The sequence below is a fragment of the Pseudophryne corroboree genome, chromosome 1 (assembly GCF_028390025.1).
Source record: "Pseudophryne corroboree isolate aPseCor3 chromosome 1, aPseCor3.hap2, whole genome shotgun sequence".
In the NCBI taxonomy this organism is placed as follows: Eukaryota; Metazoa; Chordata; class Amphibia; order Anura; family Myobatrachidae; genus Pseudophryne; species Pseudophryne corroboree.
Window position 1 is genome coordinate 1,097,805,819 of NC_086444.1, and position 26,671 is coordinate 1,097,832,489.

At 44.5% G+C, this 26,671-nt stretch overlaps 1 protein-coding gene across 1 annotated transcript in view; it reads right to left on the reverse strand.

The window, feature by feature from the left end:
* LOC135050554 (uncharacterized) overlaps positions 1-26,671 on the reverse strand; it is a 1,514,661-nt gene that overhangs the window by 1,471,548 nt on the left and 16,442 nt on the right. The window contains exons 4-5 of the mRNA XM_063957025.1: positions 13,301-13,327; positions 6,169-6,195 (exon numbers count right to left, since the gene is read on the reverse strand). Of these exons, the coding sequence (XP_063813095.1) occupies positions 6,169-6,195; positions 13,301-13,327 (54 nt within the window). The remainder of the gene's footprint in view (positions 1-6,168; positions 6,196-13,300; positions 13,328-26,671) is intronic.

Genomic DNA, 26,671 nt, shown 5'->3' on the forward strand with positions numbered 1-26,671 from the left:
AAGTTCAAAATTGTTGTTACATTTAAAGATATTTGATGATTATTTGGGATATTTACAAAGTACTATTTCTAAATATTTCCACACCAAATCCAGTTTTTTATTATTAATAATGTTTATATTGCTGTTAAAATGAGCCATGCAAAGAGCATTATTTTTTTACACCCCTATTATACCTAATTATAATGGTGTCAAACTTATGTAGCCAAAGATTGTCTCAAACAACTGTGACAGAACATGACACCTCCTCAAGTCATTATTTTTACTAGAGCTGTAATTTCATTATAGGCAGACACTACGATTGTAGGTGGCAGAGGTGTGCAATGGAGGTTAGTGCACATGGCATGTCAGCTTAACCAGGTACAAACTGGAACAGGTCAACACATAGTTAACAGCAGGTACAGGTTATTAGGATTAGCCAGTTGCAGCCAGGAGTGTTAAGGATGCTGGGCATTGTTGTGTGCCAGTAGTTACACTCAATGTAGTGTAGACACTTATGTGCAGTGATGGCAGTAGAATAGTCAGTATGTACTGCGGTGCTGACACAGTAGACATTAGGGTGTCTGTGTACTCCTCCATGTTTGGAGGTACTCATAGGCACGCCCATAATGGAGGACAGACTGACAAAGACGAGGCAGGGAGCCATGCATGCACAGAAGACAGAGGTCGGAGGTCGCGCCTCCAGCATCTGCCATTCCAGGTCATAGTGCCTGGTGGCATGGGTGACAGGGGCTGCAACAAGCGTTCCTCTCTAACACTAATATCTTTTCAAATTGAAATTTTATACTGGGGGGGGGGGGTGTTTTTACTGATAATAAACTAAATACCCCAAGATGGGATTTGCAGGGAAGCTTTGCTCCTGCGCTCACTATGTAAAACAGACTTCTTGTCTATAAGGGGCCTATTTGTGAAACAGCAGCGACAGACCAGGGATCTTTGTCTCCACTGTATAGAAATATATCACCGCAATTTAACAAGAAAGCATTGTTGGGGCAGAAGAGAGATGCTCTGAACCACAGCAATACTGGTCGGCAGAGGTAAGCAGAGACTTACAGCTTCATCACTATCCCTTTTGCACATATGTAACCTTGCAGTGCTGGCTCACATATGCGCACTGCACTGAGGACCTGATTCTGATTTGGAAGTAAAGCAAAGAAAGGAAGTAACTTTGTATCTGGAACAAAATTCTGACTATTTGCTGTAAAGCACCAGGTCATGGCTTCTGTCAAGAGTCCATCCTGGTAAAGCATGAAAATGAGATTGGACCAGGCCTGCCTAATGCGCATTTATAGGCTACAATGGCTAACGCCTGGTGCGGTACCACCATTCCCAAATAGCACCACAATTTTTAGTTTGATAAATAAACCACACACTGACAAATCTTATCTCCAGTGAACACCACTTTAGTTATCCCAAATGATTGTATCTTGAGCCACCTTAATTAGGAACATCAACATTACACTGTAGGACTGCAAGCAGAGAAAAGATGTGACCTGTACTCCCTATTCCCACATCTGCCAAGCTACAGACTATACTGCTGCTATAATTCACAGATCTATTCTAGGTACATGATCTGACTCCTGAGAGGTTAGCAGGTATCTTGACCTGGACAAATGGCCCTTCATCATATTTCCCACTCAGAAGTCTGAAGAAAAATATTGAACTTGGCCCAGAGTTCCTGGCCCCTTGTTATTGCACATTAATAACATCTGCTGGAAACTCACTATATATCCCAATGGGAACCAATTTGCTGCAGTCGCCGATTCAAGGATGCTGGTAAGTTGGTTCCATCTGCCATGAGCCATATATGGAGCTTGCATTTCATTTTGTGAAAAGCACAAGATGGCTTTTAATACTGCATCAACTAGAATGTTAGGTTTAATATTGCATTAACTGACGGATAATTTTATGTCTTCTCTGGAATAGTCCTAACAAATATACACAATATATTAATATATACAGTGTGTGTGTGTGTGTGTGTGTGTGTGTGTGTGTGTGTGTGTGTGTGTGTGTGTGTGTGTGTGTGTGTGTGTGTGTATATATAGCCAAAACGATGCAGGCGGCACTCGGAATATACTGCACAGCACAAGCAGGTTAAGTAATAACGTTTCGAAGTTTAATCACCTTTTCATCAAATTACAAACATAGAGCACAAAACACATACCTTTATAGCATCTCCCCACAATGTGCACTGCGCTCGGTCACAGATCCGGCCAGAAACGCCCACTGATGACGTCACCGAGCCGAGCCGCAACACCTGAGCACTGAATGCACCAACAATAAACCCACTAATAAGTAACCAAAAATCAAAACATATACAGATAAAAACATCAGTATATAATACAGACATGACATAAGAACATATACAAGTATTGTGGACAAAAATGGCACAATAAAAAAAATAAAGGAATCATCACAGTGAACCTAAATAATGACATGTATATTACTATTGAATTAAATAACATTACCTATAGCCCCTTTTCTCATAGAAAGCAACAAAGTCCTAGCGTCTCATTGAGGCCCTTTGGGGCCAGAGTTTGAAGTTCAAAAATCCAATGGGATTCTTTCCTAAGTAAGCGAGCAGACCTGTCACCTCCTCGAAGTCTCTCTGGCTCTCTGGCTCATGATCTATGATCATATACTTGAGAGTAGTTACACTATAATGGGCCTGAGCAAAGTGCCGGGCAACAGGTTGATCGCTATTCCCAGACAAAAGGGCATTCCTAATTGCTAATTTATGGTTGGCCATACATTCCCTCAAAGTGCGATCAGTTTTGCCAACATACCAAAGCCCGCATGGGCACGTGATGAGTTAAATAATAAATCTAGTGGTACAAGTAACCCGATGATGGATCTAGTATTTCCGTCCACTATGAGGATGAGAAAAACATGAGCCCGTAGTCAGAGAGCGGCATGTGGTGCAGTTAAGGCACCGAAAGCAACCCTTTCTAAGTGACATGAAATTTTGTTCACTATGTGCCGTATGAAGCCCGGTAATATCAGTTCTCATGACCCAGTCCCTAATATTTTTTCCTCTCGTGTATGTAAGCATAATGGACATAGTACTCAGACTTAAATCCTTGTCCGTGCTTACAATAGGCCATAGGGTTTTAGTTGTTCTAGAAATGGACTGACTGTATGTATTAAAATTATTTACCCAAGGCAATCGGTCACTCTCATGTTTCTTACGTTTACCTGTTAACAATGTTTCTCTATCCATACTCAAAGCTCTAGATTTAGCCAACAACAATGTCTCCATGGGCTATCCCCTTTGACTGAATTTGATCACCATTTCATCAATATGCCTGCATGCTACTGTCTTATCACTACAGATACGTACTGCCCGTAAAAACTGAGAGTACGGGAGTCCGTACTTGAGTGGTTTGGGATGAAAGCTTTCTGAGTGTAGTAAAGTGTTCCGATCTGTGGGTTTGTGATATAATTCATGTGTAACACTCCATCACGAACAGAGACTGATACATCGAGATAATTGACACATTCCTTACTGGTGATGCAAGTGAACGTAATTGGGTGATCAGAATTATTGTGTTTCTCAATAAATGAAGCAAATTCTTCCTCAGTCTTAAGCCAGATAATAAAGAGATCATCTATATATCGTTTGTATACTAGAATCGATTCAGACACACAACTGTCAAAAAATATCTCTTTTTCAGCACAAAACATATATGCATTAGCGTACGATGGGGCCACAGGGGACTCCATCGCACACCAAACAACAAATAGTTGTGTGTCAAAATCAATTCGAGTAAATTCACCACAAAATTAACATCAGGTCCAGAGTATGCACTATTATCAGTGAGTAGCTTGCGAACAGCTGCCAAACCCATATTATTAGGGATGACAGTATAAAGGCTGGAAATATCCACACTGCACAAAACGCTACTAGTATGGATATTACCCAACAACCTAATGCAATTAATAAACGAAGTAGTATCAAGTAAATATCGTTCATTGTTAACTATGCAAGGTTGCAATAATGTATCAATGTAAGTCGCTGCCTTCTGGAACAAACCATCACGGGCAGCGATGATAGGCCGACCTGGTGGGTTAACCAAGCTCTTGTGGATTTTAGGTAGGGAATAAAGGATTGGTACCACAGGATGATCGGTAATAAGAGCCTTCATTAACACACTAGAAATTATGTTATTGTCCACTGCCAACTGCAATTGTTCAGTAAGTAATTGAGAAAATGTCCTAGTGGGATCACCTGGTAGTAATCTATATACCCTACTGTCACTAAGTTGTCTCTGTAGTTCATTTCTTAACTCATGTAAGTCCTGTATCACAATGCCCCCGCCTTTATTGGTGGAGCGTATTGTGATATCAGAATAACTGGCAAGATCTTTAAGTGCCTGAAACTCAGATTTATTCAAGTTATTATGACAGACAGTATTACCTTTAGCAGAAGAAACAATATCTGTAGCTACAGTGTGATCCAGCAATCTACCAAAAGTCCTGATAGAAGCATTACTAGAGATAGGTTCAAATCTACTCTTACCCTGTAATTTCACCAATTGTTTAGGCAATATCTCACGCATATCAGGCCCCACAGTGGCTCTAGAGCCTCTAAAGTGCTCATGCAATTTTAATTGACGATTGATTTTATATTTTTCAATTTCCCACTGCATAGGTTGAAACCGAACAGTGGGGACAAAAGACAAGCCCTTACTTAACACATTCATCTCAGTAGTAGATCATTGGTGCGATGACAGATTAAATACTATTTCTTCCGATGCAGGGGTGGTCTGCCCACCCTACCCCTGCCGCGTCCTCATGCATTGTCCTCCTCTGCACGTCCACCTCCTCTGCCTCCGCCAACACGGCGGGTACGTACCCCTAAAGGGGATCGTGATGAAGATAATGCAGGGTCAGGACCGCCATCAGAGTCACTATGTGTGGTTACCTCACCAGAGGAGTCAGATTGCCAGAGTTGTTTGTAATTACGTTGCCTGTAGTAACGCTGTCTCTCATTGCGTGTACCACAGGCCCAAAGGTACACACGGTTCTGGGCATAGTCCTCATTCACTTTAACAAGTTTCTGGCGCTTGAACTGTATCAGGTCTCAACGATAGGCAGTAACCTGTCCCTCTAATTTCTCCAACCAATTATGTAATAACCTGATAAGACCTGAATGTAGCCCTTTGCTTAATCCTCTGTGTGAACAATGAGTTGTGAAAGCATAATGTATAATGTTAATACATATGTTCAATGTAGATAGGGATAACAGAAGGATATTGGTATATTTATTGTCAATACTTTGATGGAAAGAGGCAAGTGTGAACAAACGCCCCTGCCAGAGAGCAGGTGATGCTGTCACCCTAGGTCAGGTATAGTCGACTGCCCCACTGCATATCAAGGTGTGGGGGGTGGCTGGCACGAGGCTCCTTAACGGAGTAACCAGCTCGTGCAGGGAACCTTTGGCGGGACTGATCCGGGTCCCGAGGAGAAAAGAGATAAAAGGGGACTGGAGGAGAGCCGTTGGAGAAAGTCTGAGGAGGCAGAGAGCAGGACCAGAGCTGCGCAGCAAGAGCAACGGATTAGCTGCAAAGACCGGACCACGGAGAAGGCGGTAGCAGTACCTTATTGGCGGCTCCGGTGTGTCCCTGTCGGGCAGCAGTGACTGTGGGAGTGCAGACGGCGGCAGTGAACGAGAGTGGCTGCCGGAGGCGGAGGCGGTCAAGCGAGGCTGAGTGACGCCCAGCGGGAGGTAGCAAAGCCTGTCCTATCCAACCCGCTCAGAGGTGGGCTGTGGCCGGAACAGTGAGTGACACCGTTGGGGAGTGGAGGAGGCGGATTTGGTTCTCCCTTATAAGGGTAAAGGTGGGCCTAAGGAATTAATGACACAGGACAGCCTCATACTGAAGGGAAAATAGCCCCAGTGCCACAGCAGAAACTATTTAACTGTCACATAGTACCCACACTGAAGAGAAAAAGCTCAGCATTACCTCAGACTGTCCATTTGTAGCTGATTATAAGAAAAGGAAGGATTATACTCAGTTATAATATAGTATTTTGTCCTTTCCATAAGTGACACTAGGAAAGTTTTGTTACTTAAAGCAGCAGCCAACAGTTAATTCCTGACAAGAAGTAAAAAGTTAATAAGAAATAGTTACAAGTTACTATCTTAATTGCTTCTGGAAAGATACTTACCTCAGACATAGACACTTCTTCCGGAAGCTACAGTAATAGAAAAAGAGAGAAGGCAAATTAATATTTCACTCTTAGTCACCTTAACTAAACGTTAACTCAGTGCAGTGACACAGAAGGTGTTACAGATGACTAAAGGCCAGCATATGCGAATAACCTAAAGATACAGTACAGCTAGTAAAATCTCAACTCCATTTCTGCTTAAACAGACTTGATCCATATTGAGAGTCACTGAATCGGAGCGTATCACAGTTAACATCAGGGATCTACAAAAGTTCTCCATAAAATGTACTTCAGCTTAACCTTTAAAAGACTTCATGTGCACCAACGCTATGGCCACTAATCACTGCGCAGTGTAGACACTACTGAGAAGTATTTAAGATTAATAGAGTTGTTAGAACTTATATAGTAATGCATTATACGAACGTGTGTCAAGTATGATATTCTTTATGCTTTGTAACAAAAACTGTATGCATTTATGGTATGTGATAACAATAATCCTGAATTCAGTTTGACACAGCTCAAGACGGAGATTTGCTGGAATCAGCGGCTGCTGTAAAATAAAAGTACTATCTTTATGCGTTTGAGTGTGTGAATATATATATTATTATGTGATAATGTTTCTCTAACTGACAAATCTTAGTGTGGTCATTGAGGAATAGTCATTCAACACATTGACTAGTGATAATATCAATAGCTAACAGGAACACCTTACAAAATTTGGCGTCCCACGAACAGGATTGCGAACAAAGAAAATGTCAGACAACGAGCAAACACCCAGTATAGCGACAACAAGTGCGACAAGTGCAGACACGACAAGTACATCTAGCACAACAAGCACCTCAACAACCATGACCAATATAAACCCCATTACCCTCCCTTATTATTTTGGGGCTCTGTGGTTACCCGCGTATGCGGGATCGGGGGATACAAGTGGGAAAGATTCAAGTACATTCATTGAATTTAAAAGAAAATTACAAGCTATCTTCAGACTTTACACATTAACCAATCTTCAACAGGTGGAGATTTTAGTCGGTCAATTGAAGGGGTCAGCCTTACGGGAAGTCTTGTCTTGGCCTTTGGATGAACGAAAGACAGTGGAGCAAGTATTTCAACGGCTGGCAACTATTTTTGATATCAGTACCCTTTCAGAATTAAAATCCCGTTTCTATTCCCGCAAGCAGCAACCTTGGGAGTCATTGCGAGACTTCGCATTGAGTCTGCAGGAAGCATTACGAGATATACAAGAAATAGATAATGCAGAAATAAGGGAGGTGGATGAGACTTTAGTAAATCAATTTATCGATGGGGCGAATTGTGAGAACGTTCGAACTCAATTGAAACTCCTGAGAATGCAGAAAGCTACAGCCTCCTTTTTGGATTTTAAAGAAGCGGCTATTAAAGTAATAGGCCCAACACAACCCAAGGTAGTGGCTTTTCCTGAGTTATCCGGTTATCAAGAGCGATTCGGTGAAACGGGTGCTTCTAGTCGTACATCTACAGAAGTCACAAACCTACAGAAAAATCCCATGCAGGGTATGCAAACCCCAAATGCTGACACGGTTCTTATATTAAAAGGACAAATGGAAGAGTTGACGGTGGGGATGGCTAATATGAACCGAGAGCTGCAGAGGCTCGCCAAACACGTTCCATCAGGCCGAACCGGATCAACCTGGCGCCGAGACCGTAGAGGAACAGGAGAAGATTGGTGGGAACCGCCTGAGAGAAGAGGCCGTAGACCAACCGACAGATTTGACTCACAAGGCCGTCCCATCTGTCGAAGATGTAATAGAAGTGGCCATGTGGAAAGAGTATGCTCTCAAGAGGAGTCTTTAAACGCCAATGCCCCGAGGCCAGAGACCAACCCTCGGGGAGATCAAGCGGAATAGGTCCTACACCCGAAGAATGGTGCCCTAGATACATAGGGCAGCTCCCCGTTCTTAACATCTGGATCAATGGGGTCCAAGTACCAGCCACTTTAGACACTGGTTCTCAAGTAACAACCATCCAAGAAGATGTTTTCCATCAGTATTGGGGAAGATTGGAGCTGTTACCACCTCCCCCAACTTGGCTGCGGCTGGTTGCCAGTAACGGGTTAAGTATCTCCTGTCAGGGATACTGTGAACTGGACTTTCAGATTGGGCAGGCCCAACTAGTAGGGCAGGGATGTCTCATCACGAATGTAAAAGATCCTACAGTACCTCCCATTATTGTAGGGATGAACATATTGCAACTATGTCCGACTGAGCTAATTGCAGCCCTCCAGAGGGAGCTAACTCATGCGCCATCTGCTTGCCAAAGGGCTCTGCATCGGACCATCAAAATCATACAGGGGCAACAACAATTTGTTAGTCTCAGTGGTGAGGTGGGCAAAGTAAAGACTATAGATCGCAGACCTATTATTTTACAACCCAATTCAGAAACTATAGTTTGGGGAAAAGCCAAGTGTGGGCCACAAGGATGCAATTATAATGCGATTGTGGAACCTTGCCCTGTTTCCACCCGGAATGATATAGTCGTTGCACGGACCTTAGTAACTGTAGAAGGAGGAAGAACGCCAGTGAGGATCCTTAATCCCCATGACCATTCTATTAAGGTGTATCGTCATCAAGTTATAGCCAAGTTATCTTTGGTCACATTTCAAGATGTGATAGAAGTACCCTCTCTGCAGGCTCAAGTAAACCCCTGTTTCCAAGAAATTGAGAAGAGCAAAGATCAATCTAACTGGTGGCAGGAGCTCCAGATTGGAGATGAGAGCACTCCAGAGGAATTAAGATCTGGAGTTTTGCGTGTAGTGCAAGAGAATACTGCCACTTTCAGCAAGAGTGCATCGGATTTCGGGAAGGTAGATCGTATTTGCCATTATATTCCAACCGGAAATACCCCACCTATTAAAGAACGGTACCGTCCACTTGCTCCGGCTTTATATCAACCTGTGCGCAAGATGCTAGAGGAGATGGAAGCTTCTGGGGTAATTTGTGAGAGTTATAGTCCATGGGCAGCCCCGATCGTCTTGGTCCGAAAGAAAGATGGCACTCTCCGCTTTTGTGTGGACTATAGAAAATTGAATCAAGTAACTCATAAGGATGCCTACCCGCTACCACGTATTGAAGAGTCATTAGCAGCTCTAAAATCAGCCACCTTTTTCTCAACTCTTGACTTAACCAGCGGGTATTGGCAAGTTCAGATGGCTCCGGGCGATCGAGAGAAGACAGCTTTTACCACGCCTATGGGATTATATGAATTTGAGCGCATGCCGTTTGGACTTTGCAATGCCCCAGGGACCTTTCAAAGAGTCATGGAACATTGCCTTGGTCATAAAAACTTTGAAATGGTACTGTTATATCTAGATGATATTATCATTTACTCCAAGACCTATGAAGAACATTTGCAACACCTTCAGTATGTCTTTCAGCGACTTGCTGAGTATGGCCTCAAGGTAAAGCCATCCAAGTGTCATTTACTAAAAACAAGTGTACAATACCTGGGACATATTGTGAGTGCCGAGGGTATTATTCCTGATCCAGAGAAAATTGTTGCTGTACAGGATTGGCCTATTCCAAGTACCATCAAAGAAGTACGACAATTTCTTGGGTTTGTCGGATACTACAGAAGATTTGTTGAGAAGTTTGCTCATGTGGCGGCCCCTTTGCATGAATTACTTAGAGGAATGTCTAAGAACCCACGTGGGAGGAACATGAGAATAAACTGGACCCAGACTCAACAAGTCGCATTTGAAAAATTGAAAAACCTATTGACCCAGACGCCTATACTGGCATACCCTGATTATAGTCAGCCTTTCCATCTTTACACGGATGCCAGTAATCAAGGCCTTGGAGCAGTACTATCTCAGAATCAAGATGGGAAAGAACGAGTCATTGCGTACGCTAGTCGAAGCTTAAAGAAAACTGAGCGTAATGACGCCAACTATAGCGCCTTTAAATTAGAATTTTTGGCGCTAGTCTGGGCAGTCACAGAAAAATTTAAAAATTACTTGGCTGCTACTCCCTTTATAGCCTTCACTGACAACAATCCGTTAGCTCACTTATCAACAGCTCAATTGGGAGCATTAGAGCAACGTTGGGCTTCTAGATTGGCCAATTTCCAATTTACCATCAAATATCGAAGCGGTAAAAGTAATGTGAATGCTGATGCCTTGTCGAGAGTACCCAAAGAAACAGACCATAGAGTTCATGAAGAAGGATGGGAAGAAGTAGAAATGCCAGCTTTTCATGCTATGTTAACATGCCAACCAGTTTTATCTACCAGAACTACCAGTACATCTAAGTTCAAAAAGCAAGTTGTGTTGGAAAATGAACCGGAAGAAAAATGGAGGCAAATCCAAAAGGAGAGCCCTGTGCTGGAGCAATTGAAAACTCTTTTACTTGAAGGAAAGACAATGACCAGGGAAGAGAGACTGAATGCTGCACCAGAACTTCTCAAGCTCTGGAGACAGAGAGAACATTTTAGAATTCGGAAAGGGCTCATCATCCGCAGTAGTGTTCACCCAAAAACACACCGTCCCATTACTCAAATTGTGATACCATCGGCAAGAAAGCATTTCCTCCTACACGAGTACCATGACCAATCTGGACATTTCAGCACTCAGAAAGTAGAGGCGCATTTGAGAAAACGTTTCTTTTGGCCTAATATGAGACAAGACGTTGAGGAGTGGTGTATGAACTGTAAAAATTGCGTTATGCGGAAGCAAACCTCTTCTACTCAAAGAGCACCCCTCCATCCTATCATTAGTCATTATCCGTTGGAAATACTGGCCATTGACCATGTGAAATTGGAAACTAGTCGAACAGGATACCAATACGCTATCACCATGATTGACCATTACACCAAGTTCGCTGTAGCTCTACCGGTAAGGGATTTGACAGCGAAAACGACAGCGGAACTCTTGTGGAGAGCATTTGTACGGCCCTACGGGTACCCGGAAAACATCTTGACGGATCAAGGTCCTGCATTTGAGTCCAAATTGTTTAAGGAACTGTGTGACTTGTACGGATGTAAAAAGTTACGGACAACTGCTTATCACCCTCAGGGTAACGGGTTATGTGAGAGAATGAATCAAACCTTAATTAATATGTTGAGGGCTATTCCGTCACCAGAACGTCAAGAGTGGCCTACCCTGCTACCAGAGCTTACATTCCTCTATAACAACGCAGAACATAGTTCCACTGGATTTACCCCCTACTACTTACTCTTTGGGCGAGAAGGAAGGTTACCCGTAGATGTAAAATTGGATCTGCCTCCCGCCATCGTTCAGGAAGTGATTCCACAGAGTAATTGGGTGAAGGAACATAGGCAGAGATTGAAGACCGCGCAGAACATTGTGGATCAAAGAATGGGGGATGTACGACAGTATCAAGCTGAACACTATAACGAGACAGCCCATGCAGAGCCGTTGAAAGTGGGTGACATGGTATGGCGAAGAAAAAATCAGCGTATCAGTAAACTTGATAGTCACTGGGAGGCAGTGCCTTATTTAATTATTGAAATCCCACACTCCAACGTAGAAACGTACCGGATCTCCAAAGATAAAGGCCAGTCTTCTTTAGTAATCCATAGGAATCAATTAAAGCGCTGTTTAAACTTGTCCCCATATGATGGTGAGAAACAGCAAGATAAAGCCGAGATCTCTAGTCCATTCACCGATACTGAAATCAGTGACCCGATGGGCATGTTAAGTTGGTGTTGGCCAGTATTGCCCAGCATAGGAATGCCTGCTGTGGAAAGAGATCTTCCTGGCCCGAAAACAGTACTATCTGAAATTACAGAGGAAAAAAATGACATTGTTGCAGATTTTCCCTCGATACTACCAGATACACTAGCGAAATACGATCACACGGTGGTCAGGTCTCCAGTAGAATTAAGAAGATCAAAAAGAAGCAACAAGGGAATTTTACCTATTAGATACCAATGTTAATGGTTTATTATAAAGCTTGGGTACTTAGTAAGGGCAAAAAGATACATTAAGATTTTATCTGTTTAAGTTAAAATTTTGTTCCTTTAAGTATTTGTTGAAATTGTTACAGTAAATGTAAAGAAATGCATGAGGACATGCATAATTTAAGCGGGGATGTATGTAATAACCTGATAAGACCTGAATGTAGCCCTTTGCTTAATCCTCTGTGTGAACAATGAGTTGTGAAAGCATAATGTATAATGTTAATACATATGTTCAATGTAGATAGGGATAACAGAAGGATATTGGTATATTTATTGTCAATACTTTGATGGAAAGAGGCAAGTGTGAACAAACGCCCCTGCCAGAGAGCAGGTGATGCTGTCACCCTAGGTCAGGTATAGTCGACTGCCCCACTGCATATCAAGGTGTGGGGGGTGGCTGGCACGAGGCTCCTTAACGGAGTAACCAGCTCGTGCAGGGAACCTTTGGCGGGACTGATCCGGGTCCCGAGGAGAAAAGAGATAAAAGGGGACTGGAGGAGAGCCGTTGGAGAAAGTCTGAGGAGGCAGAGAGCAGGACCAGAGCTGCGCAGCAAGAGCAACGGATTAGCTGCAAAGACCGGACCACGGAGAAGGCGGTAGCAGTACCTTATTGGCGGCTCCGGTGTGTCCCTGTCGGGCAGCAGTGACTGTGGGAGTGCAGACGGCGGCAGTGAACGAGAGTGGCTGCCGGAGGCGGAGGCGGTCAAGCGAGGCTGAGTGACGCCCAGCGGGAGGTAGCAAAGCCTGTCCTATCCAACCCGCTCAGAGGTGGGCTGTGGCCGGAACAGTGAGTGACACCGTTGGGGAGTGGAGGAGGCGGATTTGGTTCTCCCTTATAAGGGTAAAGGTGGGCCTAAGGAATTAATGACACAGGACAGCCTCATACTGAAGGGAAAATAGCCCCAGTGCCACAGCAGAAACTATTTAACTGTCACATAGTACCCACACTGAAGAGAAAAAGCTCAGCATTACCTCAGACTGTCCATTTGTAGCTGATTATAAGAAAAGGAAGGATTATACTCAGTTATAATATAGTATTTTGTCCTTTCCATAAGTGACACTAGGAAAGTTTTGTTACTTAAAGCAGCAGCCAACAGTTAATTCCTGACAAGAAGTAAAAAGTTAATAAGAAATAGTTACAAGTTACTATCTTAATTGCTTCTGGAAAGATACTTACCTCAGACATAGACACTTCTTCCGGAAGCTACAGTAATAGAAAAAGAGAGAAGGCAAATTAATATTTCACTCTTAGTCACCTTAACTAAACGTTAACTCAGTGCAGTGACACAGAAGGTGTTACAGATGACTAAAGGCCAGCATATGCGAATAACCTAAAGATACAGTACAGCTAGTAAAATCTCAACTCCATTTCTGCTTAAACAGACTTGATCCATATTGAGAGTCACTGAATCGGAGCGTATCACAGTTAACATCAGGGATCTATAAAAGTTCTCCATAAAATGTACTTCAGCTTAACCTTTAAAAGACTTCATGTGCACCAACGCTATGGCCACTAATCACTGCGCAGTGTAGACACTACTGAGAAGTATTTAAGATTAATAGAGTTGTTAGAACTTATATAGTAATGCATTATACGAACGTGTGTCAAGTATGATATTCTTTATGCTTTGTAACAAAAACTGTATGCATTTATGGTATGTGATAACAATAATCCTGAATTCAGTTTGACACAGCTCAAGACGGAGATTTGCTGGAATCAGCGGCTGCTGTAAAATAAAAGTACTATCTTTATGCGTTTGAGTGTGTGAATATATATATTATTATGTGATAATGTTTCTCTAACTGACAAATCTTAGTGTGGTCATTGAGGAATAGTCATTCAACACATTGACTAGTGATAATATCAATAGCTAACAGGAACACCTTACAATTACATTTAGAGTCATTTGCAATAATGGTTTTGAACTTAGTCTCAAAAATCTGTATCTTATCACGAGCTACAGCCAGTTCCCGGGCTGACTCCTCAATAACAAGAAGTAACAAATCGAAGCTGCATTTATTGAGCACTGCAATCCAACGTTTACAGAAAGCAGTATTGTGTCTGCCAATCGTGGGCGCATTGCGTACTCGAAATCCATGGGGAATACGTTTCTCCTTATGATAATCACTAAGAGTGATTCCATGGTACAAATAGACTATTTCTTTTTGTTTCAGCTTCAGCCACTCTTTATAAAGTACATCTACTGACTGTGCATCCTCCTCATCATGCATAGCCTGTCCAAACAATATAGCCTCAGCCTCACTTTTCGAAAAGGTCAAGGTAGTGCCCTGAGCCAAAAAGGCTAAATTCACAGTGTCCACATTAATAGTGCTCGGCGGCACACTCACATCAGCCATAATGGACTGATCAAAAGAATCCGCAGCTGCAAGGTGGAAAGAAATATCCAATATAACAGGGTGCTAAAGCCACATACCCTCTACTCCCTGCAGAGCAAAAGGTATAATACAAACAGTTCTTAGTGGCAGCACTCACACACAGTGCGTTACTGGTCCGGTGCCCTCCATGACTCCGCACTTAGCCACGGGTCCAATACAGCCAAAACGATGCAGGCGGCACTCGGAATATACTGCACAGCACAAGCAGGTTAAGTAATAACGTTTCGAAGTTGAATCACCTTTTCATCAGATTACAAACATAGAGCACAAAACACATACCTTTATAGCATCTCCCCACAACGTACACTGCGCTCGGTCACATTTCCGTCCGGAAACGCCCACTGATGACGTCACCGAGCCGAGCCGCAACACCTGAGCACTGAATACACCCACAATAAACCCACTAATAAGTAACCAAAAATTAAAATATATACAGATAAAAACATCAGTATATAATACAGAAATGACATAAGAACATATACAAGTATTGTGGACAAAAATGGCACAATGAATCAGTCCTCTATATCAATATCTACATAGATATAAAAAAATAAAAAAATAAAGGTATCATCACAGTGAACCTAAATAATGACATGTATATTACTATTGAATTAAATAACATTACCTATAGCCCCTTTTCTCATAGAAAGCAACAGAGTCCTAACGTCTCATTGAGGCCCTTTGGGGCCAGAGTTTGAAGTTCAAAAATCTAACGGGATTCTTTCCTAAGTAAGCGAGCAGACCTGTCACCTCCTCGAAGTCTCTCTGGCTCATGATCTATGATACGGCACATAGTGAACAAAATTTCATGTCACTTAGAAAGGGTTGCTTTCGGTGCCTTAACTGCACCACATGCCGCTCTCTGACTACGGGCTCATGTTTTTCTCATCCTCATAGTGGACGGAAATACTAGATCCATCATCGGGTTACTTGTACCACTAGATTTATTATTTACCTCATCACGTGCCCATGCGGGCTTTGCTATGTTGGCAAAACTGATCGCACTTTGAGGAAATGTATGGCCAACCATAAATTAGCAAGTAGGAATGCCCTTTTGTCTGGGAATAGCGATCAACCTGTTGCCCGGCACTTTGCTCAAGCGCATCATAGTGTAACTACTCTCAAGTATATGATCATAGATCATGAGCCAGAGAGACTTCGAGGAGGTGACAGGTCTGCTCGCTTACTTAGGAAAGAATCCCATTGGATTTTTGAACTTCAAACTCTGGCCCCAAAGGGCCTCAATGAGACGCTAGGACTTTGTTGCTTTCTATGAGAAAAGGGGCTATAGGTAATGTTATTTAATTCAATAGTAATATACATGTCATTATTTAGGTTCACTGTGATGATACCTTTATTTTTATTTTATTTTTCTATCTATGTAGATATTGATATAGAGGACTGATTCATTGTGCCATTTTTGTCCACAATACTTGTATATGTTCTTATGTCATGTCTGTATTATATACTGATGTTTTTATCTGTATATATTTTAATTTTTGGTTACTTATTAGTGGGTTTATTGTGGGTGTATTCAGTGCTCAGGTGTTGCGGCTCGGCTCGGTGACGTGATCATTGGGCGTTTCCGGCCGGACCTGTGACCGAGCGCAGTGCAAGTTGTGGGGAGATGCTATAAAGGTATGTGTTTTGTGCTCTATGTTTGTAATCTGATGAAGAGGTGATTCAACTTCGAAACGTTATTACTTAACCTGCTTGTGCTGTGCAGTATATTCCGAGTGCCGCCTGCATCGTTTTGGCTGTATTGGACCCGTGGCTAAGTGCGGAGTCAAGGAGGGCACCGGACCAGTAACGCACTGTGTGTGAGTGCTGCCACTAAGAACTGTTTATATATATATATATATATATATATATATATATATATTGTAACGCTGTAAGGGAACAAGGTGCCGTTTCCTGGGGTAAATGGCAGCAAGCAGCAGCTAAGGAATCGCACAAGTCCAGTGTGTGGTGCAACTGGCCACGACCAGTTTTATTAAGCAGAAAATAAAACAAACATCAAAAGAAAATACCTTGCCTGTCCGGCACTAACTAAACACAGGACGTTCCTAACTATCACTAAACAAAAACACAGAGTTCTCCAGTAAACCCTGTATGGCTCACTTGCATAAAGAAGCATGTTTCTCTCTTCAGAGATCCTCCAGTCTCCTCAGGCAGTCTGCACACACAGATCAGGCCGCAGCCCTATAATACTCTTGCACAGCTGAAACCCCTGATTAGCCTTCTGTGAGGCCAAAGACCCGAACTGGGCCCAATGTCTGGAACTTGCCCTATCTCTCTTTCAGGGCCCTTATCCAGCTTTTCCAATAAACTGAAAAGGTTCTGACAAAACAAAACATTTTCCTAGAAGTTTTCATTTTTCTAATACATGTAAGACAAGAACCTGGGACAAACATACCTGCCCTCAAACACTATTCCAGTGTTCTTGTCACATATCCCCCTCCCCTGTTTCGACCTAGGGGCCGGAACACTTGTAGCCCCCAAACAGAAGATGGCCAATTGTGTACCCGGTCTATGTTCAACAGTAAACTTAAAATCCTGCAATGCTAGAAACCATCTAGTTACCCGAGCATTCTAACCTCTATTTAGATACATCCATTTTAAAGGGGCGTGATCTGTCACTAGTCTGAATTGTCTACCCAAGAGGTAATATCTCAAGGTATCCAGTACCCACTTAATGGCTAAAGCCTCCTTTTCCACAATGGCATACCTTTTTTCATGCTCATTGAGTTTCCTACTCAAATAAATGATAGGGTGTTCGTCCCAATCTCTGATTTGGGACAACACAGCCCCTATCCCTACCTCTGAGGCATCTGTCTGTACAACAAATTCTTTTGAAAATTCTGGTGTTATCAATACAGGTTGTGAACACAAAGCCACTTTTAATGCTTGGAACGCTTTTTCTGCATCAGGGTTCCATTTCACCATATTTGACTGCTTCCCTTTGGTAAGGTCTGACAACGGCACTGCTGTGGTCGCAAAATTGGGAATAAACCGTCTATAGTACCCAGTTATTCCCAAAAAAGCCCTAACTGTTTTTTATTCACTGGACGAGGCCAGTTTTAAATAGCATCAATTTTATTCAATTGGGGCCTAATCAGACCTCTACCTATAGTGAAGCCTAAGTATTAAACCTCCTCCATTGCGAGGCAGCACTTCTTTGGGTTAGCAGTTAACCCTGCCTCTCTGATTGAGTCCAGTACTGCTTGTACTTTAACCAAATGTGACCCCCAGTCCGTACTGTGAATTACCACATCATCCAAATAGGCAACTGCATATTTTCTATGGGGCCTCAAAATTTTATCCATCGCCCGTTGAAAGGTTGCTGGAGCCCCATGCAACCCAAAGGGTAACATCTTATACTGGTACAGCCCCTCCGGAACCGAAAAGGCTGTTTTTTCTTTTGCGCTATCAGTTAAAGGTATTTGCCAGTAACCTTTGGTCAGGTCCAACGTGGTGAGAAACCTGGCTGTTCCCAGCCCTTCTATAAGCTCATCCACACGGGGCATGGGGTATGCGTCAAATTTGGACACCTCATTTAACTTATGAAAGTCATTACAGAAGCGTATGCTACCGTCTGGCTTCGGTATGAGAACTATGGGACTGGACCACTGACTGTTAGATTCCTCTGACTCTCAGTTCTAACATGGTTTTAACTTCTTTAGAAACAGCTTCTCGCTGAGCTTCAGGAATCCTATATGGCTTTAAATGGACCCTGTCCCCTGGTTCTGTGACAATGTCATGTTTTATTATGGTTGTTCGGCCAGGCAGCTCTGAAAATATCTCCCTATTTTGGATGAGAAATTCTTTAACCTGATTGTTCTGATCAGCTGATAATGTCTCTGACACCTTTACGGTGGGAAGCAACCGAGGTGAAGACACTGAAGGGCAAGGCTCCACTGACAGAGACAACCTATCTTTCCAGGGTTTGATTAAGTTAACATGGTAGATTTGTTCGGGTTTTCTCTTTCCTGGTTGGTATACTTTGTAATTAACCTCATTCACTTTTTCCCTAATCTCAAATGGACCCTACCATTTAGCTAGGAACTTGCTTTCCACAGTGGGTACCAAAACAAGAACTCTATCTCCGGGAGCAAATTCCCGTATCTTGGCACTCCGGTTATATACCCTCTGTTGAGCACTTTGGGCCTGTTCCATGTGCTCTCTGACAATAGGTACCACGGCTGCAATACTATCTTGCATTTGTGTTACATGTTCAATAATGCTTCTATAAGGACTGGGCTGTCCTTCCCACGTCTCTTTGGCAATGTCCAACAGCCCTCTGGGGTGTCTACCATACAACAAATCAAATGGAGAAAACCCCGTAGAGGACTGAGGAACTTCTCTGATGGCCATTAATTAGTAGGGCAACAAACAATCCCAGTTTTTCCCATCTCTATCAGCAACCTTTTTTAACATACTTTTTAATGTTTTATTAAACCTTTTACACCAACCCATCAGTTTGGGGATGGTAGATGGACGTCCTGAGGTGAGTGACCTTAAATAATTTGCACAATTCTTTCATGATCCTTGACATAAATGGAGTACCTTGGTCAGTCAAAATTTCTTTTGGTATTCCCACTCTACTAAAAACCTGCACCAGCTCCCTAGCTATCGCCTTGGTTGTGATAGTGCATAAAGGGGCAGCTTTAGGATATCGAGTGGCATAGTCCATAATTACCAGGATATACTGATGGCCCCGAGCGGACTTTAACAAGGGCCCCACGAGATCCATGGCTATTCTGTCAAACGGTACCTCTATAATAGGCATGGGAACTAGTGGGCTCCTGGAATGGGGTCTAGGGGCATGATACTGGCATTCAGGACAGGAAGAACAATATTCAGACACTTCTTTATAAACCCCTGGCCAAAAGAACCTTTGTAAAACTCTTTCAGTGGTTTTTTCTGCCCCTAAATGTCCTGCTGTAACGTGACTATGAGCTAAATCTAGTACCGTTCTCCGATAAGGCTGGGGAACTACCACCACATCCTCACCCTTTTTGACATTGTGGTACGAGAGCTCATTACAGATGGCCATGTGGGGATACGTAACCCTGTCACCTGGTACCACAGGTTCCCCATTAACAATCTTAACATTCTCTCTAGCCTTTATCAAGGTAAGATCCTTTATGTCAGGTTCGGTTTTGCTTGTGTCCCCGGAGGGGGCGCTAGTGGGTCAGTGGAGGTAGGATGGAAGAAGTGAGGAGGCTGGGTTGGGTTTCTGCGCATCAGCGCAATGGTGTTTTATTAACATAAAAGTTCACACAATAAGACAGCAGAATAACGTGCAGGAATAAACAATAAAAAGTATGCAATGGAAATGGTGCAGCTTGGAAGCTGAGAGTCTATGGAGGAAATGGTAATGATGGATAAGTTCACTGGTGTGAGAACCAGAATGGCTTAAAACGTGGAGCCAGCAGAGATGGTAATAAATATGTAGCAAACCTGGTAGCAGATGCAGGAGACTCAGGTGGAAGTTTACAGAGCAGTTCGTTAAGCACAGGCAGCTAGCAAGCTGCTTCACAGGTGAGGTAATGGAATGCACCTGGAGAGAGTCTCTACTGCAGAGGCTGAAGCACACTGCGGTTGTAGTTAGGTGTGGAGCCAAATACAGATGCAGGGGTTGCTGATGCTTGTAGTTCCACGGAGATGTAGGAAGGTAACCAGGAACACGGAGGAACAGGTAGGTAACCAGGAACACGGAGGATCCAGGAAGGTAACCAGGAACACGGAGAATCCAGGCACATGGGTCGCAGGAGTGACACAAAGTTCAGGACAACCACAGGCTCACCCTGCAGCTCCTGATATACCCCCTGGTGTGCAGACATTGGTTGGAGTGGGAAAAGGAGGTGCGGCCAAGCTCAGGATTGGCCGCCGTACTCTGACCTATGGAGACTGTCATGGCGGCGCCCATGCCGCGGCCCGGCGGGAACGCGGCGTGCTCACACACCCGCTGTTACAGGAGCATTCCTAGGCCCAGGATGACGTCTGGCGGCAGAGGAGCGGACGACAGCAGAATGTAGGGACCCCGGACGGAGTCCGCACCGACGGACAGATGTGGCTGTGGTGAGTCAATTCCTGACAGTACCCCCTCCTTTATGGGTGGGCACTGAACACCCACGTGGCTTGGAAGGATGAGTTCTGTGGAAGACACGGACCAACCTTGGAGCATGGACATCTGACGAATTCACCCAACTTCTCTCCTCAGGACCATAACCGGACCGGTCGATAAGGTATTGTAGACGACCGTACCGGCAACGGGAATCCAGAATCTTCTCTATCTCGAACTCCACGCCCCGCTGAGTTCGCACTTTGGGGCCGACTGGAAGAGCTCTTTGGAAGCGATTCAGGACTAACGGTCTGAGGAGAGAGACATGAAAGGCATTAGGTATTCGTAGAGAAGGTGGTAACTTGAGCTTGTAGGCCACAGGACTGATGACTCTTTCGATGGAAAAGGGACCGATGAAACGTGGTGCAAATTTCATCGACGGGACTCTAAGACGGAGGTTCCGGGTGGAAAGCCAAACCTTGTCACCAGGTTTCAGGCTAGGAACTGCACGTCTTTTGCGGTCAGCAAAGAACTTATACCGGCTAGAAGCCTTCTTGAGAGAAGCATGAATCTTCCTCCAGGTTGAAGAGAACTGACTCAAGACAGCAGTGGCAGCAGGAACATCAATGTGAGGAAGTTCTTGAAAATCTGGAACACGGGGATGTTGTCCATATACAGCAAAGAACGGAGTTGTTTCTGTAGCAGTATGGTAGCGGAAATTGTGGGCAAATTCAGCCCATGGGAGCAGGTCCAACCAGTCATCTTGAGAAGACGAAACATAAAGTCTTAAAAAGGTTTCTAACTCTTGGTTTACCCTCTCCGTCTGCCCATTCGTCTGAGGGTGGTAGGCTGACGAAAACTTGAGGTTGACTTGCATGGCAGAACAAAGGGCTCTCCAAAATCTTGCCACAAACTGAACTCCACGGTCAGATATAATTTCAGTGGGTAGTCCATGTAAGCGGAAAATCTCCCGTAGGAAGATTTGGGCAAGCTTTGGTGCGGAAGGAAGACCCTGGAGTGGTACAAAATGGGCCATTTTGGTAAACCTGTCAACCACAAACCAGATGGTATTGAATCCTTGAGAAGAGGGAAGGTCAGAGATGAAATCCATGGACAAGTGTGACCAGGGACGGCTGGGAACAGATAATGGTTGTAACTGACCTGCTGGAGATTGTCGAGGAGTCTTGTGCTGCGCACACTTCGGGCAAGATGCCACGAAATCTTTGATGTCAACTTTCATCTTCGGCCACCAGTATGTCTCAGAGAGGAACTTGAAAGTTTTCAGGACACCAGGATGCCCAGTGAATTTGGACTGATGAGCCCAAGACAGCAACTTGGAACGGAGTTCTGGGGAAACAAAAGTCTTACCAGGAGGTGGAGCAGGAGAAACTTGAGACGAAGCAAATACCACTGGACTCAGGATGGAATGTGGAACCGAGTCGGACGTCTCCTCTTCGGACTCCATAGATCGGGATAAAGCGTCTGCCTTGATATTCTGAGAACCTGGGCGGAAATTAAGCTTAAAGTTAAAACGAGAGAAGAACATAGCCCACCGGGACTGGCGAGGATTGAGGCACTGGGCTGCCTTCAAATAAAGCAGATTTTTATGATCCGTATAGATGTTGAATGGAAATTTGGCCCCTTCCAGGAGATACCTCCATTCCTCAAGGGTCAGCTTGATCGCTAGTAGTTCTTGATCTCCAATGGAATAGTTAGCTTCTGCAGGGAGGAATTTACGAGAATAAAATCCACAAGGGTGAATCTTCCCATCAGTTCCCTTCTGGGAGAGAACAGCTCCAACTCCTACTGTGGAGGCATCCACCTCCAACTCAAATGGCTTGTTTACATCCGGTTGAGACAGAACTGGAGCAGACATAAAGGCCAGCTTGATCTTTTGAAATGCCGCTAAAGCTTCTTCTGACCAGTTGGAATGATCTGCCCCTTTCCGAGTTAAGTTGGTAATAGGAGCGATGAGAGTTGAAAATCCTCGGATAAACTTCCTATAATAATTGGCGAATCCCAGGAATCGCTGAATAGACTTGAGACTACTTGGAAAGGACCAATTGGCAATGGCTTCCAACTTTGTCGGGTCCATCTGGAGATCCGATCCGGAAATTATATACCCCACGAAGGGTATGAAGGGAACTTCGAAGGTACACTTGGATAATTTGCTGTAGAGACGGTTCTCACGAAGACGTCGGAGGACCTCACAGACTTGCAAACGATGAGAAGAGAGATCTTGGGAGAAGATGAGGATATCATCCAGGTAAACTACGAGGTATTTGTACAGAACGTCATGGAAGATTTCGTTAACAAAGTGCTGGAACACTGCTGGGGCATTGCTCAACCCGAATGGCATTACCAGGTACTCGTAATGACCATCTCGAGTATTAAAAGCTGTCTTCCATTCGTCACCACTACGGATTCTGATGAGGTTGTAGGCACCGCGGAGATCTAACTTGGTGAAGATGCGGGCTCCCTTAACTCTATCAAACAATTCAGTGATGAGTGGTAATGGATAACTGTTTTTGATGGTAATGTCATTGAGACCCCGGTAGTCAATGCATGGACGTAATCCTCCATCCTTTTTTTTAACAAAGAAGAAGCCCGCACCAGCGGGTGAAGATGAGGGACGGATAAATCCTTTCTGTAAATTCTCCCTGATGTAGTCGCTCATCGCCTCAGTTTCAGGAACGGATAACGGATAGGTACGCCCCCTTGGTAGTTTCTTGCCGGAAATGAGGTCAATGGGGCAATCCCACTCTCTATGGGGCGGCAGAACATCAGCGGCCTTTTCACTGAAGACGTCAGAGAAATCTTGGTAAGCCGCAGGAAGATTTGACTGGGTTTTGACTTCAGAAGACTTGACAGGACAAACTTGGGCTAAGCAGGACTGGCGACAATGTGAACCCCAGGAAGTGAGTTGTAACGTAGACCAATCAATCTGCGGATTATGTAGTTGGAGCCAGGGCATTCCCAACACGATCTCCTGGGTTGCCTGAGGAATAACTAAAAACTTTATTAATTCAGAATGCAGGAACCCGACTCCCAGAACCACTGGTCTGGTTTGGTGAGAGATATTCCCCTTGGAGATTCGGCTACCATCTACTGCAGTGATGTAGACTGGATATGAGAGTTCGCAGATAGGCAAACGAAACTTATCTACCGCAGCTTGAGTGATGAAGTTTCCTGCGGCTCCACAGTCCACTAACGCAGATGCAGACTGAAGACCATCTGTAGCCTCTAAAGTCACAGGAAGAATGAGGTCTTGGTTTGAAGGAGCTTGTCTAGAAGATCCCAACTTGACTCCTCCTTTACAAGTCAGGATCTGGCGTTTCCCGAACGCACTGTACAAGAATTGATCTGGTGACCTGCAGCCGCACAATAAAGACACAGTCTCTCACGGAGTCTTCTTGACCGCTCCTCAGGAGTTAAGCGGGACCTATTAACTTGCATAGGCTCATCAGAAGGTGGAGGCTGAAATTGTACTGAAGGTACCATTCTTGACTTGTGCGGCTCACTACGAGCACGCTCACTGTTGCGTTCGCGGATGCGAGAGTCCAACTTGATGCATAGAGAAATCAGTTCAGGCAATTGCTCAGGGACATCGCGGGTTGCCAGTTCATCCTTGATCCGATCTGAAAGTCCATGCCAGAAGGCTGCTACCAGGGCTTGATTATTCCACTGAATCTCTGCGGCTAACGTCTGGAACTGGATGACATATTGTCCCATACTCCGGGTACCTTGACGAAGCTGAATAAGGTCTGCAGAGGCTGATGTTGCACGACCTGTCTCGTCAAAGATACGTCTGAAGGTTGACACGAATTCAGCGTAGTTGTTCATCAGAGGGTCAGCACGTTCCCACAGAGGAGACACCCAACTCAAGGCAGAACCAGAGAGCAGTGAGATAATGTAGGCAACCTTGGATCTTGACGTGGGGAAATTGTGTGATAATAATTCAAACTGGATTTCACATTGGTTAAGGAACCTGCGACATAGCTTCGGACTGCCATCATATTTGCTAGGCACAGGCAGGTGCAAGCGTGACACTGGAGCTGATGCAGCCGGCGTAGAAGAACTCACAGCACTTGCAGGTGCTGGGGTAACTGGAACTGGAGTAGCAAGTACACTAGGCAGAGTTTGCTGTAGTGTATCAATCCGGGAGGACATCCCTTGCAGAAACTGGAACATCTGCTGCTGCACAGCCTCTTGACCATCCAAGCGGGAGACCAGATTTTGTAAGGCCCCTGACCCCACACTCTGACCACCGTCCGAGTCCATCGGTCCTGAACTTACTGTCAGGTTCGGTTTTGCTTGTGTCCCCGGAGGGGGCGCTAGTGGGTCAGTGGAGGTAGGATGGAAGAAGTGAGGAGGCTGGATTGGGTTTCTGCGCTTCAGCGCAATGGTGTTTTATTAACATAAAAGTTCACACAATAAGACAGCAGAATAACGTGCAGGAATAAACAATAAAAAGTATGCAATGGAAATGGTGCAGCTTGGAAGCTGAGAGTCTATGGAGGAAATGGTAATGATGGATAAGTTCACTGGTGTGAGAACCAGAATGGCTTAAAACGTGGAGCCAGCAGAGATGGTAATAAATATGTAGCAAACCTGGTAGCAGATGCAGGAGACTCAGGTGGAAGTTTACAGAGCAGTTCGTTAAGCACAGGCAGCTAGCAAGCTGCTTCACAGGTGAGGAGATGGAATGCACCTGGAGAGAGTCTCTACTGCAGAGGCTGAAGCACACTGCGGTTGTAGTTAGGTGTGGAGCCAAATACAGATGCAGGGGTTGCTGATGCTTGTAGTTCCACGGAGATGTAGGAAGGTAACCAGGAACACGGAGGAACAGGTAGGTAACCAGGAACACGGAGGATCCAGGAAGGTAACCAGGAACACGGAGAATCCAGGCACATGGGTTGCAGGAGTGACACAAAGTTCAGGACAACCACAGGCTCACCCTGCAGCTCCTGATATACCCCCTCGTCAGTGCCAGATTAAGGTCCACATGGGCCTGGAGCTGAAATTTATGAAGGGCCTATTGTGTGCCTTGGTAGGAGGTGTGACAAATGCTGCGGTGGGGGTGGTCTAAATAGGGGTGTGGCCTGTGCCATGGGTGTGTGTGTGTGTGTGTGTGTGTGTGTGTGTGTGTGTGTGTGTGTTTCTCAAAAAAGATGCACTCCTCCTTCATTTACAGCCTTCAAAATGCTCACTGAAAAACGACATCGCAGCCGCAGAACAGATTAAATCAAGAGGGCACTCTCCAAAAGTTGCTTTACACAAAACTACATATTTAATAAATCAACTTGTCTTCATCACCAACCAGTAAAAGAAACTGCAAGCTTCTGATATCCAATAATTATCATAGCAACCATAAAACCAATATGCATATCAATGCCATCTCATCCTTATACTTAGATTAGTTTGTCAACCTCGGTCCCCTCCTGGGCCGCTAGAGACATGTAACAGAGTGTTAATCAGCCATGCATCAGAAGTCAGTAAAACAGTGACTTGCGCGCAGGACACCACTTAAGCCATCTCAATCTAATCAAATCATACACCTGGCAGCCGGGGGTCCGAGTGTGCACTCCATCGCGCTGCACATGCTCACCAGCACTTCCTATATCCTATGGGAACGTCATGCATTCCACCATAATGCGCATGCTCATCTGCACTTCCGGTGTTACATTCCCTAGTGCGTTCCAGTGCCATTGCTCCTCCTCACTATACATATCTAATAACTGTTAGACTCACATCCAGCTGCTCAGAGAGTTATACACCCTTTTACATCACAAATCGCGGGTCGCAGCCAGGAGCCTGACACGGGTGCTACCCGGCTGCGACCCGCATCAGAGCCCCCTTTCCCACCGGAGTCATCAGCCCGGCATATTGCTGGGTTGGTGACGTTGCCGGTGATGCAACGGGGGCGGCGCTTAGAGATTACATGATCTCCAAGCGCCGCCCGCACAAAGACTGTAAACGGGAAGCCAGATCGCATCGACCCGGCTCCCATTTACACTGCACAGTTTGCCGGGTTGAACACGTGTTCAACCCCGCAAACTTCCCGAGTTGGAATATCAGGTCACT